This window comes from Molothrus ater, chromosome 1 (assembly GCF_012460135.2).
Source record: "Molothrus ater isolate BHLD 08-10-18 breed brown headed cowbird chromosome 1, BPBGC_Mater_1.1, whole genome shotgun sequence".
NCBI lineage: Eukaryota > Metazoa > Chordata > Aves > Passeriformes > Icteridae > Molothrus > Molothrus ater.
The window spans coordinates 133,121,257-133,140,497 of NC_050478.2; the positions used below are offsets into that span (position 1 = coordinate 133,121,257).

A 19,241-nucleotide genomic window follows, 5' to 3' on the forward strand; every position below is an offset into this window, starting at 1 on the left:
TCCTAGATATGCTGAAATATGTATTTACAGTCCTCATTCACTTGCCCTCTTGAAGTTACTCAGTAGTTGACAGATGTCATACTAAAATAAAGCATGAGTAGTAAACAGCAACATGCTGTCCAATGGCAGTGCTGTGATGTTATGGGCACTACTGTGTGTATAAAAACATAACCAGGCATGCAGAACGGCCAGGCTTCCAGCCCATTACAGTGGAGGCCGGTGCAAAGATTTTGCTAACTGATGTAAGACTAAGCTTTATTTTCTGAATACTTGTCAGTGTGTTTTACTAGCACAACCATGCCCTTATATTGTTGGAAAAAAATTATATATGTTGAATAATACAATACTTTAATTTCCCCTATATTTCTGATGACCGTTGTGGTTTGCAAATTCATATTGAGCTCATCAGGAACAATAGCTTTGTTTGAAGGCCCCTTTGAAGAAAGTTTTTGTACCATTATAAATGTAGTAAATAAATACAAGTTGATCAATATATGACAAAAGGGTGAAGAAGGGAGGTCAATAGGTAAGAATATTTGCATATAAACCATTTTCACCCTGTTAAAAATGGCAGTATGAGCATAAATAAATGTTTTGTAATGCTGTGTATTTGCTCCACCTGGTGGATTTTCCTGGAAGTGTTTTTAATCTTAATGGGAAGTGGTCTTTTATATTAAAGACATTTCTCAGAGTAAAGGCAACTTCTTTCTTTCATTCTTTCTTTCATTCTTTCATTCTTTCATTCTTTCATTCTTTCATTCTTTCTTTCTTTCATTCGTTCTTTCTTTCTTTCTTTCTTTCTTTCTTTCTTTCTTTCTTTCTTTCTTTCTTTCTTTCTTTCTTTCTTTCTTTCTTTCTTTCTTTCTTTCTTTTCTTTTCTTTTCTTTTCTTTTCTTTTCTTTCTCTTCTTTTTTTCTCTTTTCCCTTTTCTCATTTCTTTCTCTTAGCTATGGCATTGCAATAGGCAGATTTGTGGAAAGTATAAATTGATATTTGTCTTGGCCATACTTTGTCAGCACAGAGATCTCTATGAAAGCGTAGCATTCCAAATCCATTAGTAATTACAGTTTATTCTGGGGCTTATTTAGAGTATTCTTGGACTCATCTAGAGATTAGTAATTGCTGAGTCCAAGTCTGTGGCTTGTAGAGTTATATGTGATCAGTGAAAGGGAGGATTTGCTATGAGTTCCCCCTCCCCCCCACCCCCAGTTCTGAGCCCCTCGATCAGAAGTAGCAGTGTTATTGAAAAAGAGAGTTACTATGCTTAAGTGTTAGTGCTGTACATCAGCATAAAATCTGTCTGTCATTAAGCTAGCTTTGCAAACATTGTTTTCTTTGGAATTCTTAAGGACTCGGTTATGCTTTGATCATCTCATTGTTCTCCTTAGGTTATTTTTTTCCTTTAGAGTGTAATGGCTCCCTAACAGAAGGTGAAGTTCAGAAAATAGTGTCTCCATATGCAAGGGATTTGGAGACCTTTTTATTGTCTTTAAAAATGTCATTCATAGTCCTCATTAGCATTTATTGTTGCAAGCATACAAGCAGAAAATGTGAAATTGGTATGTCATGAATAGCTCCACAGAGCTCTAGAGCCCTGAAATTTTGCCTGCAGTGTGGTGTGGGGCAGGCATTGAGAGAAAGCTGGCCAGATGGCTGCCAGCACAGAGCAGAGCTGCAGGTTTTTGTCTCTGGTGCTGAGAGGAGGGAAAGTTCACTGGAGCATACGCTATCACCCCGTGCATTTTAACAAAACTAACTCGCCATCAGTCAAAACTGGGAGGTGGTGACATTGAAACAAAAGTTTTCAATATAATGTAACAATTCTTGTCAAATGAATAAAGTATGTTTAGTTAGTGTCACAAATATTGACATGTTACAGAGAAAAATGCAAGGCTCAAATTTATGGCTAGTGGTAGATACGCTTTCACACAAATATGCTCTACATTATCTTTATTATGAAGATCCTATACATTGAAAAGACATCGATTAAAGTCAAAACTTGGGTTAATATACTACAGCAGGAGGAGTTTCCCTACCCATGTTAAGTGAACAAACACCCTGAGCTTCAAGTCAAAAAGCAGCTGATAGCTTGAAACACTTATTTCCTTCACTGCCCCCCTCCTGCATGCCCTCCCCCTTTCCCCTTCTTTTTATGTCTTAAAATATGGCTTTAGTTCAGCAGGAGCAGATATTCTCTTCCAGGCTTCTCCAGGTCACACTGAATGTGTTTTTTCTCTGTTAGTGAGACAGCATCATTGGTATTTTCTTTCAGAAATATTTTCAAATCAATATCAAATTTTCTAAAGTGCATGAGTGGTGTCTATGCACAGATGGTGTGGTAATTTTCTTTGAAGTCAAATGATGATAGAAATTAGCAGTCAATTCTAATTTACTTTACCCACATTTTGGAAAATATAGTATTTAATAAAAAAGTGAGGCAAAACTTGTTTAGCTTAAATCTAGTGAAAGAAATAGATCCCAAGACAGGTACATTTATATGTGAGTTTGTCCATGTGAGTGTTTTTACCAAAACATATATAGAGAGCAAAAGAGCATGCATTCTTTAAGGCCTGAATGTTGTCTCTCCTACTGTGAGTCAGTTAATTTTTCACAGAACTATTCTTTCATGTTAGGTCAAAATGTATCTTTTCATTGTTTTAAAACCTGAAATGCACCCAAAATGTCACTGGAATTTCTGTGTGTTCAACAAAAATTAATTTTTGGGTTTTTTTTTTGATCAAAAAGCAGTAGGCAGTCTAGGTTGTTAAGTCTAATGCACTGTCAAGGCTGCCTTTTCTTAGCAGATGATTTAAAATACTCTTTGGAGTATTATTGAAATATGGATATAACATACAAGTTTTCTTAACTGAAAAAACATTAATACTTTCTCAATTCCAATGAGTTTAATCCAGTACTCGAGGTAACATCATGAACAATTTGTCTTAGAAAATGAATAATATTTTCTTACCACCTTGGTGACTACCTTTCAACTGCTCAGTGTCTGATTTGTGTAGGTAATCTCAATTAGTCTATATTTCACAGAGCAGTGTATGTTTTAAATGTCTCATTTGTCTTTTTTCAGAAGTCCAGAAAGCCTTGCCAATAAGGAAATGCTTAGGGAAATGTTTAGTGTTATCTGGCAAATGTTTTGTGTTGTGTGCATAAAGAGCTGCTGTTAACAGATAAGCACATATCTTATTGGAATATTTAAATTCCACTTCCAAGGAAAGAATTGGAAGTTTATAGAGAAGTGCCTTTCTTGGGTAGATTTAGCCTTTTGTGGTAGTGCAGTAAAACCAAGGGAGGCTAGGTACAGTGTAATGGAAAAAGTTGCACTGAGGGTCCCATTACAGGCTTAGGTGGGCTGCTGTGGCACCAGGCAATCAGAGATACTTGTGCAGCAAGAAATTACTGAGCTTCTCCTGAAGGTGTTGCCTTTACTGTACTGTGGTTGGACAGTCAACTGAACAAAGTTAAGAAAGCATCCAGAAGTGGTTGTCCCCTGTCCCCTGCATCAGCTCCACAGCTCACACATTAGGTGGGTTTGCCCTGTCAGTGGGATGCCTTAAGAAAACACTAATAGCTTCCAGCTGGGTGGAAAATCAAAACGTTTTGGGGCTGACAAAACTAGTAGATTTGAATTTGAAAGCCCAGCTAATGCCTCCATTTTTATTTACCACTCGCCCATAAAAGATTATTTTCCAATATGTCAGCCTCATTTGGTGGCCAGTGGTCTGAAAGTGAAAGTGGAACAAGCAAGCGGGGAAATCTGGACCGCCCTTTCAAGCTGGTGTGCCACTTTGTGGAATGGCCTTCCCTGAGATTGGGGGGGTCCTAATGACCATTCATCAATGCTCGTTGACTGATCATTGAGTGCCTTCTCATTCAGTTTATCAAGTCTTGCACATAAAAAGTCAGAATAAGCATTATTCAGCTTTGTTAAAGCCAACTAGGAGTAAAATGCTCCATTTGAACCCATTTTGCCCTTGGTTTTTCACTTTGTTAATGCAGTCCTGCTTAAATGAGTGCTTTTATTGGGTCTGTTAGAATATCTGAAACTATTAATTCTCTTGTATTGAATAGCTGGTGGCAGGCCAGAGCAGATGGGGTAGAAAACTATTTGGTTGGGTGTATTGCTTTCAATTAGGATCAATGAGGTTTCAGCTCCTTTGAATTAACTCACTTAATACCCACTGTGTGAAGTCACAATGTATCACAACAGTCTGCTATAAGTAGAGCGGGAAGTTGAGAAGTCCTACAGAAAAGCTTTGAGTTAAATTCTTCCTTCACTGTTAAGAGAGCTTTCATTAACTACAGATGTGTTTCAGTGGACTTCCAGTCCCTGTTATTAAGCTGGGTTTGCACAAAAGGCAATCTCTGTACTTTTACATGATGGCCATTAGGAATTTCCCTTTTCCATCAGATCCATGTCTTGGCTATCTTATATCATCCGCTGCATAAAAATCTTTATACATCCCCTTCGAATACAAGACTGTGGAGACTGGTTTGCCTCCTCTACCCATTTTCAAACTAAGGACTCCTAAAGGAAGATCTAAAATTATTTTGTAAAGCATTTTGAGTGATGGACAAAGAAGGAGCTGGTGCCCACCCAGGATGGTGTAATGTAATGTGCACCATAAAGAAACTGGGCCTAGATTGTCTTGTGGGTTTTTCATTTTTTTTATATCCCATTAATTTTGGCAATACTCTGACTCTTGTGATGCAGCAGAACTGTTCTGTGTTAAAACCAGTGTCTTTCTTTTCTTGGTGGAGAATAAAACCATTTTACAGAATGGGCCGTCCCCTTTTGCTTGGCCTGCTAAAATTTTAGACGTGGTGCAAAAACTTCCAGGGCAAGCTTTAGGTGACTGCATTAGAAATGGGGGTGGGGAAAGCAAATAAATTTCCACAGATACTTCTTCAGGGAGGACTGCCAAATGGGTTGCAGCCTGCCTCAGTGTATTAAATAATGAGAGGGGAAAACTATTCATGCAGCTGGCTGCTTAAGAAAATGCTGAAGTAGTCTCAGATGCACAGGCATTCTGTTAGCCCCTTCCATGAGCAGACTTCTAGGTGAGAATCTCCAGGGATCCACGTTTTGTTGACGTGGATCAATTTAAGTGGCAATTACTGTACTCAGATAACAGCTTAAAAAGGCTTTTTACACACAGAAAAAAGATGCATAATCATGCAGCATATGGAAGTTCAATTTCGTGAGCCGTGGTCTGTGGATTTACAATGTACTGATATTAAGACCTTCTTTTAAAGAGTGAATATTGTTCGGTTTTATTAAAATGCGTCATAGCGTTGACACGTTACTTTCTACTCTGAAGCTGATTCAGGCTGCATCTATGTTGATGAAAGGTTGCATTTCCAACTGTGAAAATGTTTTTCCTTTCATGTAGAGTACAGCATTACAAAAGAAAAACAACGTAGCAAATACAATACTAACTGACTGGTTTTAAATAGTGCGTCAAGTAATAAAACCAAAAGGACAGTAAAGTCTTTCAAGGCCTTGTTGGAGCAGACTTCACTTGTCTCCATTTCCCTTGCTTCTCTCCCTTTGCCCCTCTGCTTTTCTCCCTTTCATGAAAGTGGTCAGAAAAATGTTTTCATGTTTTGGTTTTCATGTTTCTCTTGGATTCTCTGACACTCAAAAATCCATTATAAAGAACTTCATTACGATAGATGTCTGATGAAGATGAAGAAAAGACCTGCCTCAAGTAGTAGACACATTAGGTTGTTTGTGCTAGGCTAACAGCCCAGGGGATTGTTATTGGGGCAGGGGAGCTTCTTTTCTTGATAGTCTTGGATTTGCCAGTTCTGTGTTTGGAATTTCTCTCCTATTTAAATGAAACCTAAGGGTGCCACTTAGATTGTGTTAAAAAGATATCATAGAAATATCAGTAAATTAAATGATTCATTTTCTTTAAGTGAGAAATATTCCTGAGTTCAGTCTGGACATTAGGACGGACTGTTATTTTCTGCTTAATTTTGCATGTGTGTCCTTTTCCTAAACAGATCTTTATCAGGCTCTGTGGTAGCTAGAGGAAGGAAGAGGAAGGCCTAAAAGCAGAGCTGTTTCTTCCTAATAGAGGCAGAAGATGGCATAATGCAAAATCAGGGGGGTGCATAAATATGTACACAAGGACAGACCTTACACTGAGAAGATCTGACTGAGAATTGTTGCCTTTCCATAAAGGTTTGAATAATGCAAAGGTAAAGTCAGAACCAGGACCTACATGTTAGTTGCTGGAGAAATGGCTCGTTACTAAAGCACTTTGCAAGTGCTGAATGGGAGGAGAGTTTTAAAAAGGACGGTATTTTTTCTTGTGCCTAGAATTTTGTGCAAAGCTGTGTGCTACAGAAGGCATGCGAGTCAAGCGTATGCTTCTTCTAAGAGGCAAAGATGTTTTACAAAGGACTAAAGAGGGACTGCTGAGAAGAAAATAGCCAGCTTTAGATAAAGCACTATAACAAAGACTTGTAGTTTTATGTATCATGGTGTCCATTAAAGCTTAATAGGGAAGAGTGAATTGAACCTAGCCAGGCATACCTTATTCATGTGAAGGATAAACATTTAAGGGGTTCACAAAATCAGAAATTGGGAGGACATGATTGTTTAGCTTTTGAAAAAGCTTTACAGGGAAGATTTTGTTTTCATCCCCCATGGATCACTATGCAAGGTAAAGGAGAGTAAGCTGCAAATGTTTGGAACATATCAATGGAAGAATCCCAGGGGGTTAAAAGCACCATAGTAAAATGTAAGTGGTCTGCTTTCTAAGTGTGGTCTATTTTACACATACTACTGTGGATCTGAGAGAGCGAGTGATTTTGATACTCCATTCCCTATAGTAAAGGAGAACAATAATGACAGAAGTGTGTGTGTGAGGGGAGGGGGGGGGGGGGGCAGAATTCTCTTGTATATTCTTGTGCACGTTTTGAATTTCCAGCTAAATAAACAGACGTAGTCTTACAAAGTGCAAAATTATGGCAGTTAAAATAAAGAATTTTTTCCCCCCACGTTTGGAGGAGAGCTGATTCAAAGTGATTCTTTTTCTTTAATTGTTGTCAGTGAAGGAAAGGGTTAACTTTTAAGGAAAAAATGAATAATTCAGTGTTTGGCTTATCACTCTGCATTTTAGTTTCTATTCTTTGGTCATCTGGAACTTGGTGTGAAAGGTAGAGTAAAAGGAGTCAGCTGAGGGGAGCCGGGGTTGTGATAATTTGCACACACATCCCTGTCATTGTTCTGCCTGAAGAGACAGGGCTGGGTTCAAGGCCACATGTGCTCCTGTCATCATTCACATTTCTGCTCCAAGTGCAATACAGAGTGTCAGCTCTCCATCTGTCTTTGCCTGGCAAACGCACGCGCCCAGCATCCTGCCTCCAGCTACGCTGCCACAGCCAGTTCTGATGGCCTTCCTCGCTTCTCTCTGTTCATTCCAGAACAGGAGGCACTGAGCCCTAAATAAGCTTGCTTTTAGGAGAGAGCCATTTACAGTGTGGTATATTTTATCCAAGGATGCCTGGTGAGTCGAAATTATTGCAGCTCTTTCGGTTCTAAATGAGGAAACGCTAATCGTTTTTTTGATAGTACATTTTCCCTCTCTTTTTTTCTTTTCTCTTTTAATATAGAGGGTGATTTGCAAGCTGATACGGGTACGGAGCGATCGCGGATGCTAATTCTGTTGTGTATGTGTTTGGGGGAGGGGAATTTGTGCAAGTGAACTGCTAAAGATGATACTTACAGCAGGACTGGATGTTTCAATGAAAAGGGATAGAAATAGCAGAAAGTCACCAGCTTTGTGGGTGCAGGTCTCTGCACGGGGGATCATTTTTAGCTAAGGGAAATACAGCTTCGGGCTGGCTTTCATGACTGTCAGCTGCACCTTGAATCTGCAAACATTTGATCGTCGGAGATCATTCACAGCGTTTACCCATCAGCTGAAATTATCTCTGTGAAAAGCTGTTTATGTTGGAGAAGTGAGGGAGATTTATAAAACAGATTATTCCAGCCTTGTCCTAAATTGTAGACCTTCACTGTCACCAGGCAAATCACCAAAATATGTTGATTCAAAATAAAACAATAAAAAAATCTGCTGAATTAGAGGAATTGCTGTGGAGCTGGGAGTTATAATAGGTCGGTTTTCTCAGGAAAATATTATCCTTGGATCTTACGATCACTTGTCTTATTGATAAGTGCTATTGCCAATAAAAATGCTTCTATGCAGAGTGATTTGTCTTATGGGTTTTATGAGATGCTTGACCACGACTGAGTAGATTGAATTTGGTGTGTTTTGTTTGTGTTTTTTTCTCCCTTTGGTAATGACTGGAGAAAGCCATGTGCCTGATTATAACAGCTTGTGTTCTGGATAAAAAAAAGACGGGGCTAGAGATCCTACAGCTGGCTGGTTCTTGTGGATTATTTGGGTAGGACAGGCAGAAGAGGCTATGCTTGATCACAGAGAGTCTGTACACCTCGCAGATGGTGTTTTGAAACAGTATCTGCCAGTTTACTGCAGCCACAGTTGCATGTAGGTATTGCCAGTTGTTGGAAGAATGTTTTCCTTTTAGGATTTTTGTATACGGTCATACCCTACTGCTGGTATGTTTGCTGATCCTGTGATTGTAACAAGAAAGTGGGCTCTGTTTGCTCAAAGCACAAGGTTAAGAGGATTTATATGGTTGAAATATGGGCAAATTAATTTGCATAGATAACAACTGAGGACTATGAAAGGTCAATTTAACCCTTTAAACATCAAATTTGATTTGCATGCATTGCATTCCTGGGAATGTGCTCTTCATTAGAAATACCATGGTAATTCATTAATTAGGAAAACTGTGCATTGTGCATAATTTTCATCCACTGATGTTTTCCTTATGTTTGTATGAAACTCATCTTCTCCTGTGGTTTACTCTTCCTGTGTTTTATCAAGATATTTAGGTGCACTGAAATGACACAATCTTATCAGTGTTGATCCTTGTGTGCATTATTCGGTGTTATTGGCAAACTGTTGGAATGCCTAGAGTGGACATTTTTGAAAACGTATTAAGCCTTTGGCATTTAAATTACTTAATCTACCTGCTGGTTAAAATTTCATGCATCTTTAATCAAAATGGCATGTGCCACACTCAAATATGTATACCCTTATCAATACTCATTAAGCTTTACCATTAAATAAATCTTTTATTTGCAGCATTCTCTTAAAGCAGTAGCAAGCATGAAGTGTGTTTTAATGTCAGCTCTGAGTGTTAGAAAACCTTGCACTTGGATACAGAGAATACACTGACAGCTGTGACTGGGAGCATGTGCCAGAATGGAGATACTTGAACAGATCTGACACTTGGCTATTTTTGACACCCATCTGCACTTTTTTACTCTCCTCTAGGATGAACTGCCTCTCAATCTGTTCACAGCATATTTTAGCCCTTTAATATTGTGGTGTTGTGTTTTTTCAAATGGGCATTATTAGCCATCTGGGGCAGATTTTGTATTTTAAAAGTAAGCACATTATGTACAGGAGATTAAAAGGATGTGTATTTTTATGTAATCTGATATTATGTCAGTGCCTTTTGTGTATGTGTGAAGTCTTGATTTCAGAACCATCCCTTTAGTGATTCTGACATCTGAGGTCCTTCTTTTGGGGAAAGAACAGGAAATAATAAAGACGGGTTCTGGTTTATGTGTGGTGATAACAATTAAACAAACTAAAATTGCCCCTAAAAGACGAATTGCTTGCACTGTTATAATTGTGACTGGGTACTCACCTCCTCGCACTCCTGTCAGGGCAAAGCAACAGCAGCGGGGCTGGCTAATGAAGTGCTGTAAAAGCCATTCAGACTGCTGTGAAGGCACTGCTGCAACTCTCAGAAAAGTCTCTAGAAAGATAATCCCGTTAACATGCAGCTTGCCGTAACCAAGTTAACCATTTTGTCATTCTGTGGAGCGAACTCTAGGAAGCGTTTATCTCTAAGTAATTGTTCCTGGGGGAACAGTGTTCAAATCTAATACCGTACACCAGTTTCTCTGATTACTGTGAATGTGGTTGTTGGTTTCTTTTTTTTTGTTTTTGGTACTGTTTATTCCGGACTTTATTTATGAAACATTACAAATCTATCAGTCATTTTATAGTACTTTCAAAGAACAGATGTTGGCCTACAAAATGCTTTATTATTGCCCATGGCATTATTCAGCATGGTTTCCTTAAAAGGACAATCAGTGATCACAGTCATTGTAGCCCAGAAATAATGCTGCTCTTTCAGAAGATGGCCTGGTATTAGGTCAGACCACCCTTTCTTTACTTCTGCTCTCCAGATGTGGCTGCAACTATTTTTTTTTAAGTTCATGTTTCAAAAAAAAAAAGGGTTTGTTTTCAAAATCTGGTTTTACTTAAGATATCTCCATCCTGGAGTGCATTTCATAAATTGCCCACATATTTTTCTTAGCAGAGAACTTAACTGGCTGTAATTTTTAACACATGGCCACATCATGTGATATTTTCAAAACATTTGCACATAGCTTTAAGAAGGTCCCGGCAGAAATGATCCATCATCTCACAGCCAGCCCATTTCTTAACAGCATATCTGCATTTTCCATTTAGCAGAGCTATATATTATTAGCTTACATTTTGGGTAGTAAAACAGTGTATTGCTGATTGTAAAACATGGACTTTATTATCTGCTGAAAATTGATTTGGCATTTATAGCCACTGTGTACTAGAGTGGCTTTCTGGTTTTAACATTAGTGCTTGCAAGTGATGATTTGTTTAAAGAACAGAAACAAAATTGCTATGGACATAACTGTTAGTGTCCTAGTAACTGAACATTTGGATTATCCACCTGTTTTTTAAATACATGCGTCTAAATGGTGTTACACAGCAAAATTGTCCTAACAGTCCACTAACTGACTTGTTCTGTTCTAAGTTGCAGTTGCTATGCTGTTATATTAGAAGGACTCTGTGTATTACAAAACAAGTTTCCTGCCAAATAGGGAAAATGTGTCTGGTACTACTTAAGTCTGAGTATTAACTTTGCATCATTATTCCAATCTTCCTACATAATGGCTTTATCTTCAGGTTTCAGCTATGAGTGAAAAGCTCTTTTCCCTAAGAGGACCATGGGCCACTGGGTTTTTCAGATATATATGATAGGGTTGGGAGGCAACATGTGATGACTTGCTTTTCACAGTATTAAAGTTTCTTCGTCTTTTATGGTAGTAATAAATTCCAAAGTCTGCATAAAATTAATGCTTTTATTTTCAACCCATGGGGCTGTGAACTGCCTCATGCTACACATGCATGGAAAGTAACTAACACATCATGGAATGCAGATCATGCTGCAGGAATCAATACATACATACATACATACATATATATATATATATATATATATATATCTGTATGTTTTATCAGGGTCCCAAACACTCTTTTCCTGAGAAGATTGAAAGCTTTATAGCTCAGGCCCTTAGCTAGAGACGAATAGCCTAGTTAGTTTCTCAGGACAGGTACTTCCTTGGTGTTTAGCACTGGGGTGTTTAGCACCAATCACATCTTGATTTGAAGATTTTGGACTCCACACTCACATATATAAGGCATGATCATCATAGCTTGCAAATCAATGTGATCTGTGTATATACGATTTGAAAAGACAACTTGAATTTTGCATAAAATGAAATACTGTGATACACCAGTTAAAAGTCCATACAGAGAAATTGATACATGTAAGAGTAGAGGACATGATACCTGGTCCTTTTCAGGACATGCACACATACCTCTACCAGTTTTCTGGTTTGTTTGCGTCATCCTTGTTTCTTTCAAGTGTGTACATCAAGGATAACACTACAAAAATCGGCTGAAGCCTGGTATTTTGCTTCCAGGTCACAAAACAACTTGTACACTTGAAGCAGTAGCTGCCTTCCAAATTCAAAGTTCTGTGCCTCTAACTCTCCTCATTCCTGGGTGCATCACTGTTACAGCTTTAAAGTTTCCTGATCATGTCAAGCTGCAGCTCTGCATGACAGGATCTCCTTCAGTATTGACAGGGTTAAGCAGCCCAGTGCTGAGATCACACCAATATCTTTTTGGAGTTGAAGCATTTCTGTGACTTGAGTTGTTCACACAGTTTGATCTGGTAGGTAATCTCAGAGGAAGTCCAGTGCATATTTAAACATGTTGGTCTCTTCACAAGTGTAGGCTTACTTTTTGTTCCCAGAAATGTGTGTGGTGTAAAATGGAGCATAGAGACAGCAGTGCTAAGGCAAGTAGAGATTAAATGGGGAAAAACATAGGGCACAGCAGTGCTTGGATTTTCACTTACACACAGACACAGTCTAGCCATATTGGCCCACTTGGCAAGGCTTATTTCTTTTGATATCCTGCTATGCTAACTCCCTGTTCCCACAGTTCCTCTGTGAAGCTGGTGAAGTCCTTGCCACATTGTGCCATTCTATCTATATTCACTGGCTGAGCTCTCCAGCAGCTCAGCCATCTCTGCACTAAGTTGCATTTTTGTGATGTACATTTGTTCTTTCTGCCTCCTGTACATGAGAGTCACAAAATGAAGAGCAGGACCAGTGCAGGAGCTGCTTTCCCCTTGCTGCTGTTGATCTTGAGCCCTGTTCCCTCTTAATATATTTCTTGTTCAGTTCTTGGGTAGAACAAGAGCATTGGAGATTACTCTCAGAAACTGCTAGTGGGCAGTTGCTTTCCCCACTGCTAAAGGACTATGGTCCAGACCTGAGTGTGAACAAGCAGGAGAATTTGAATTTGTGTGTTTCACTTCCAGAGTGAGGCTTCCGCTCCAAAATCTTGCAAAAAAATTTCAAAGCTCACTCTTCCATCTTGCCTGGCTATGTCTTAAACAAACCATTTCTACTTGCTAATCTTCTGAAGGTGAGGATATGGACAACTTTCTGGAGGAGAGAGTAATGCTGTGGATTCCACGTCTCCAAGGCCCTTGAAAGGCAGGAGTTTTCCTGTTGGTGAGCTGTAGGCAGTTGCTAGTTAGATATAATTAACTTTATATAATCTTTTTTTCATGAGCTGTCTACAGCTGCCTAATGGGAGGGTGTAGAAAAGATGGATGAAGCCAAATTCTTCTCGAGGTGCATAGTGGTAAAGATGAGAGGTGAAAGGCACGAGTAATAGACCATGATAAAACCCAAGTAGATTCCAGGGAAAAGGTTCTTCACCATAATGATGGTCAGACATTAAAGCCGTTTTTTCAGAGAAGTAGTGATATTTTCTTTATTGAAGATCCTGTATAGGACAAACCCGTGGCAACTTGATCTAAACTTCACATGCTTTAAGACAGAAGGACATAGACTGTCTTAATCTCCTAAAGTCACTTCAGCTTGCATAATGATTCTTTGTTCTGCTGGATCTGTTAACTGTTCTGGACACCCAGTCTGAGGTGCTTCAGACCTGTGCTCTGTAGAGGAGAGCAGAGCAACCCCTGGTACTGGCTTCTGTGTTGTGTTTCAGGGGAAATTTCAGCAGTGTTGGGCTTCAAACACCTAAAGGGATTAATTGAATCTGCTCTGAAACTATTGTTTGATCTGTAGCTTTGTGAATGGACTTTGTGTGCTAGTAGAAGAGCAGAATTGTCAGGCTCAATGCTGGTTGAAAGGGCTGCACATCCTTCCTCTGGCAGCTCATGGAGCTGTGCTTCCATATACCAGAGCTGAATTTATTTCTCTGAGCTGAATTTATTTCTCTGAGCTGATTTATTTCTCTGAGCTTTTTTATTGTTTTATTTTTTTTCTCTACTAGTAATTTCTTCTTTACTGCAAGTTGTTGGCAGAGTGCAGAGAAAGAGCCTAATTGTGAGCTTTAACTGCAGAACAGCTTGAGACAATAAGGTGCTGTAGACCTTGGGATTTGAGAGGAGACACTTCAACTGAAGGTTCACAGACCTCTTAGTTTTGTCCCTGTGCTGCACCTTACCACCTGTCAGTAATGTTCCTGCAGCTGGTTTAAAGAGACACTGAACCCATCCAAATTCTAAAAGTCTCCTTCTCAAATTCTTATGGCATGAAGCTAGAGCCTTACTTGAGCTTTTTCATTATGTTGTGTAATGAGTTGTAGGTTTATTTCTGCTTCTTCTTGCTCTTGGGATCTGGTAATCTTGTGGAACTTTTCATGAGGAAAAATTATCTGGTAGGACCCATGCATCTGAATTTATTAAAATTATCCAGCCAGATATTTAGGTATTAGTGTAGATAAATATTCTGGAGCTATGCCTGCAACATAACTGTACTTTTAAACAGGCACAAAGTGTAAGTCAAAGGTGACAGGAAATCTTTCTGAAGTTGAAAAGGAAATACCATCAGCAGAGGACACAGTTATTAAGAGTACTGCTCATATGGTTCTCATTCCTTATGGACATCCCTTTAGAAGCAGAGTGTAACAAACGCTGCTGTTATTTTTGCATGTTGACAATACTGAGCTGACAAAAACCAAAAGAAATGTGGTAATAGAAGAGTGAAAGGAGTTGATATTGATCACCTCCTGGAGGAGAAGCTGAGGATTAAGGAAGAAAAATGTATTTTGGTAACCCTTCAAGCGTACTGCATATTTGGGCAGATCTGCTGTAGGGTCAGGCTGATATCCATTCTTTGTTTAAAAATGGGGGTTGCTATATTGAACTGAGATTTGAGTAAGTGGCATTTGCATATGCTTAATTAACTGCAGTGAAGTTTGAAATTATTCAAGAAGCAGGAACATGTGTTGCCTTTCCAAGTCCATTGCCCTTTCTAGCTTATCAATAAGTCTTTTCTGGGTTTAAGGCACTACTCTGTCTTAAGTTAGTCATTTGGAAAGCATATCTAAAATTTTATGTGGTACTCTATCAGTTCTAATGCTTTACTGGAATTTTCCTTATATGCTCTTCTCCAAGCCTTGGGAGCTTTCCTGTCTATGTCCAGTGCAGATTCTTGTAGTTCCTCCTTTCTCTCTGATTCTTCTAGCGATGCTGGGTTCATTGTCTTACTGCCCTCCTGTTTGAAACCACATCCTGCTAAAGGAGTAATCTCCCAGTTAGGGATACAGGGCCTTTCCCCTTCTTTCTTTCAGATCTCTCCTTCATATGTATTTTGTGAGTCATGCAAGCACACATGACTCAAATACTCTTCCTGCCACAAGATTGCAGTTTGGAAAATGTGTGCACTCGTATCATAGGAAAATGCAGCCATAATTTGATTCTTGCCTCCAAACTGTGCATTCCAAATATATTCTGGTGGCCCTTTTAAGCCAGAGCAATAAGCATGTGTACACAGCCTTGAGTTTTCATTGTAGCTGTTTTATAATCCAAATGAATGCCATCTAGATAGACTTTCCTATATGTGACTTCCTCATATAATTCCTTGAATTTTTAAAAGCCTCTTTTTTTTTTTTAAGGGATTTTGCGCCTTGCAGAGCACCAGCCACATCTTCCATGGTTAGCAAATACAAATTAACATTTATTGTTTTAATTTTATTTTTCCAGTCCATTTCACCACATAATTGTTGATTGCGTAATTATATCTGCTAGATTTGCACACACTTATTTGTATTCTCTTTAGGAGAAAGTTTGTCTAACTGGAATTTAGAAGAGGTCATTTTCTGTGACAGTGTTACTGTTACTTTTTTTTTTTTTTGCCTGGTACCATACTAGATACACTATTTTGGACACTTTAGACTATAAACACTGCAGTGTATAAAAATGGTCTTTTAAAAACAGGGATGTCCAATAATCGCGTTCTATTTTAGAAAGTATTGGGATTTCTGTCAGTTTTGGAAGGGAAATCCTGAGTGAAACATAGGGACCTTATAACACAGTAAAGAAAGTGGAAAGATGCTCATTAAAGCAATTGTGGTTATGTAAAAGAATGGGTGTAATTAGATATCCATCAAGGTCAGATGGCACTGTCATTTAATAGCTTTGAAAGTCATCAGTTTTCTTCTTGGAAACTTGTTTGCAATAGAGTTTACTACCCCTTGGGATTGGTGTTTTAATTTTCATTTTTCCACTGATGGGAGGAAGACAACTAAGTTTCTAGAATTCAAGGGGTCCACATTGCTTGAGTTCATCCCTCCATGGCACTGTAGGATCTCCTAAGTTTAGGGTCCTAAAAGAGAAAGAGCTTCTGTCAATCTCATCCATATTAGCTCTTGGAAGTAATGTAAATTACTTCATTAAAATCAATATTTGATTATTTTACACTGAGCTCAGCGTTGACTGCAAATATAAAAATAAAAGCAAAGTCCTTTGCAATTTTTAAAGGGGATCTGTGCAGTAAGGAGTGTATATCTTTCTTTTCTGAGTTTCTATTAGCCAATGTGAACATTCTGTTGTCCCCTTGAAAATGGAGAAGTGAGATGGTGGCTTCTTTGAGAATACTATCTGTGTTTCTCCTGTTAAATTTTTTAAGTATTTTGAAGAATGCTTATCTTGTTTTGTTAATTTACTTGCATCTCTCTTTAAATTTTTCTCTGGTTGTAAAAGCAAACATATTTGGATTTTCTGCATTTATTAAGTGAGTCTGCTGCACAAGAGATCAATCCGCATGAAACTTTGATTGAGAGATTGGTATGAAAGCAGAGTCTTAAAAGCATGTATAGCAAGTTCTCTGCCTGGAAGGACAGTGTTACAGCCTTTTTTTGCCCTCTTCAGACTCCTATACATAGACAGAACCACATTTTGGGTTTGATTTGCATGGTTGCTTGCCAGCTCAGCAGCTAGTATTCTTCCTGTGACATGTCAATTGGTAGAGTAGTAATTTTCAATTCCTTTCATTTTGAGCAAGGCAAGTAATGGTATTTAATCTTCAGATACCAGCAGAAACAGAATCCTTTCATTTATGCTGCCTTAAAGGTTTTGCTTCAAACTGCTTTTGAGTCTGTAAAAGCTCCAAAGTTAAAAATACTACCTAAATTTGAGGTATCGACCTGCATCTCTCTGTAGAGCCACAAGAGAAATTATATACTCTTTCCATAGTTAACTTCTGTATTCTCTCAGGAAGAGCTTTGTGGAAGCTGCTGAGTAACTTGCATTTTTGTGAAGGAATACAGAAAATAATCATGTCTTGATTTCACCTTGACAGCAGCAGATATGAGCAGGTGGTTTTGTCTGGGGTATTGGCTCAAGACAGTCTTGAAATAATGAGTGTCCATTGCTTAATCACCAGGAATGCTTAATAGCTTTGTCACAAGTTTTTTTCTTTCAGGAGGCTGTAAGTGTTTTCGCTGTCTTGCCATACTAGATACAGAATAGATGCCTTGATGAATTACCCAATGGGGATTCTGGTGCAGAAATTGATGCTTACTGAATCAGAATCAAAAGGGTTTCTTTGTGTTTTTCATTTGTTTTGAGGGGGTTTTATTTGTGTTTTTTTCTTTTCTTTTTTTTTTTTTTTTGTGGGGGGATTGTTTGTTTTGTTTTTGTTGGGCTTTTTTTGTCGTGTTTTTTTGTTTGTTTGTTTGTTTGGTCTCCTTTAGTCATTACAGTAAAGCTGCTGGGTTTTAAGTATGTCTCCTTACAGGTGTGGGTGTGTGCACATTGTTGCCTGCAATTGCTAGCTTTTGGAGGGCTTTTCAACACAAAATACTATGATGATGCAGATGTTCTGATATTGTTCTTGAAAACAGCTGATGGTGGATCTGATGCTGAAAGCTGATCAGCAGCTAGCATACATCATCATCTTCTGATCCAAACTGGTTCCTCTGGGAGTCAGCTCTACTGTTTCAGTGTGTTGTAATTAAATTGAGTGCTGTTAAGGTGTCAGAAATTACTTTATAACACAGGATAATGGACTTGAATAGACTTATTTGCACATTGCAAATCATAGTTTAGCAAATTATCCTTAAAGGCTATATATTAAAAAACAAAACAAGTCCCCCAATATTCAGTAGGAAAAGAAAGAAGAAAAAAATTGATCTGATTTCTAACTCAGTCCTTACGATATCTTTGCATTAAAGCCTTTCTGGGCTTAATAGATGCTAGAAAAATACCTGTTATTTCTGAATAACAGTCATAACATGCTTTGTTTGAATGAAAAAGGTAATTATTTTCTTGTTTTAGTTAGGATTGGATATGGGGTCAGAAGTCCCTGTCAACCAGACCTTTAATAGCTGGAAAAATACTTCTAATACATGCAACAGATAACTTCTGTATGTAGGTCTTACAAGGTTTTGAGCAATGTTAATCCCCAGAAAAGTTCGTGTGAGTTGTGAATACTCAGCATCTTGTAGAATTAGACTGTATTTATGAGAAGGCTAATGTGGTTAGGAAAATAATGAATTTACATGTATAGTGAGAGCTGTTGCAAATCAGCAGGTGGTTTCTAAAATATCAGAAAATGGCAAAATGTTTACTGATGTGATTTCTCTCTGAAAAACAAACCTGTTTAAAAATACTTGAACATTCAAACTTCAAATGCTTAAAGCTGATTTGCTTTTCTTCAGCCATCTCTGGTCTTTCTTACTTGTGTTTTGAATTCACAGGCTCTTAATTTTTAGTCTTGAGGATCTTATTTTGCATTCTGAATAGCACAGTAACAGGAAAAGAAAAAGAAAATAATTTTCTTGCAAACCATATATTTCAATAGGAAGTTTATTTCTAGGAATAGATAAGAGAAGTTCAGGTGATACCAGAAAATATGTGCTTTCATTTTGTATGCCTATGCACATACTTTCATACAGAATACTAGATCAGATTTCTCTTTAGTAATATAAAGCCTGCTTGAGACGGAATTAATAAATGATGCGAAGCAGTATTAAAATTCTCCCATGTCTTTCGAATCAGACATATAGCTTTAAGCAATTTGTTAGTCACAAAAGCCAAGGAATATAATTAGAATAATATATATACTTAAAAATCAAAATCCTGTAAGCTAATTTGCCTGTGTGCCATTTTCTTACCCTGATTTAAAATTAAAGCCTACTCTTACCCTATAAATGGCTGTTGAACTGTGTACGTCTTCTGTGAAAAGGTTTCCGGTGTGGTGAAAAAAGGAATTCAGTTCAAAGATCTTTAATCCAGTTTCCTCTATTTTATTTGATTACTTGGAAAACCTTTCCCTTTGCTTCTGTTCCCCAATTCTTCATTCACCAATAGTACTGAGGGGAAAATTTGTGCTGTGCCGTTTATACATAATTTAAAACTATTGTGCTAGCTTTAAACCCAAAGTCTTTCTCATCTATCATTTATCTCATGATGTTATCTTTTGTACTCGGTACCCTTCAGTAAGCACAGCCTGACAC

At 38.1% G+C, this 19,241-nt stretch overlaps 1 protein-coding gene across 6 annotated transcripts in view; it reads left to right on the forward strand.

Moving 5' to 3' along the window:
• The window catches only part of RUNX1T1 (RUNX1 partner transcriptional co-repressor 1), a 114,759-nt gene that overhangs the window by 27,810 nt on the left and 67,708 nt on the right, over positions 1 to 19,241 (forward strand). Inside the window, exon 1 of one of the 6 annotated variants that reach the window (XM_036399790.2) lies at positions 7,413 to 7,532. The exons of the other annotated variants lie outside the window; for them this stretch is intronic. Within the exon in view, the coding sequence (XP_036255683.1) occupies positions 7,526 to 7,532 (7 nt within the window). The 5' untranslated portion in view covers positions 7,413 to 7,525. Of the gene's footprint in view, positions 1 to 7,412; positions 7,533 to 19,241 lie in introns of those variants that run through there. 6 annotated transcript variants of the gene reach the window in all.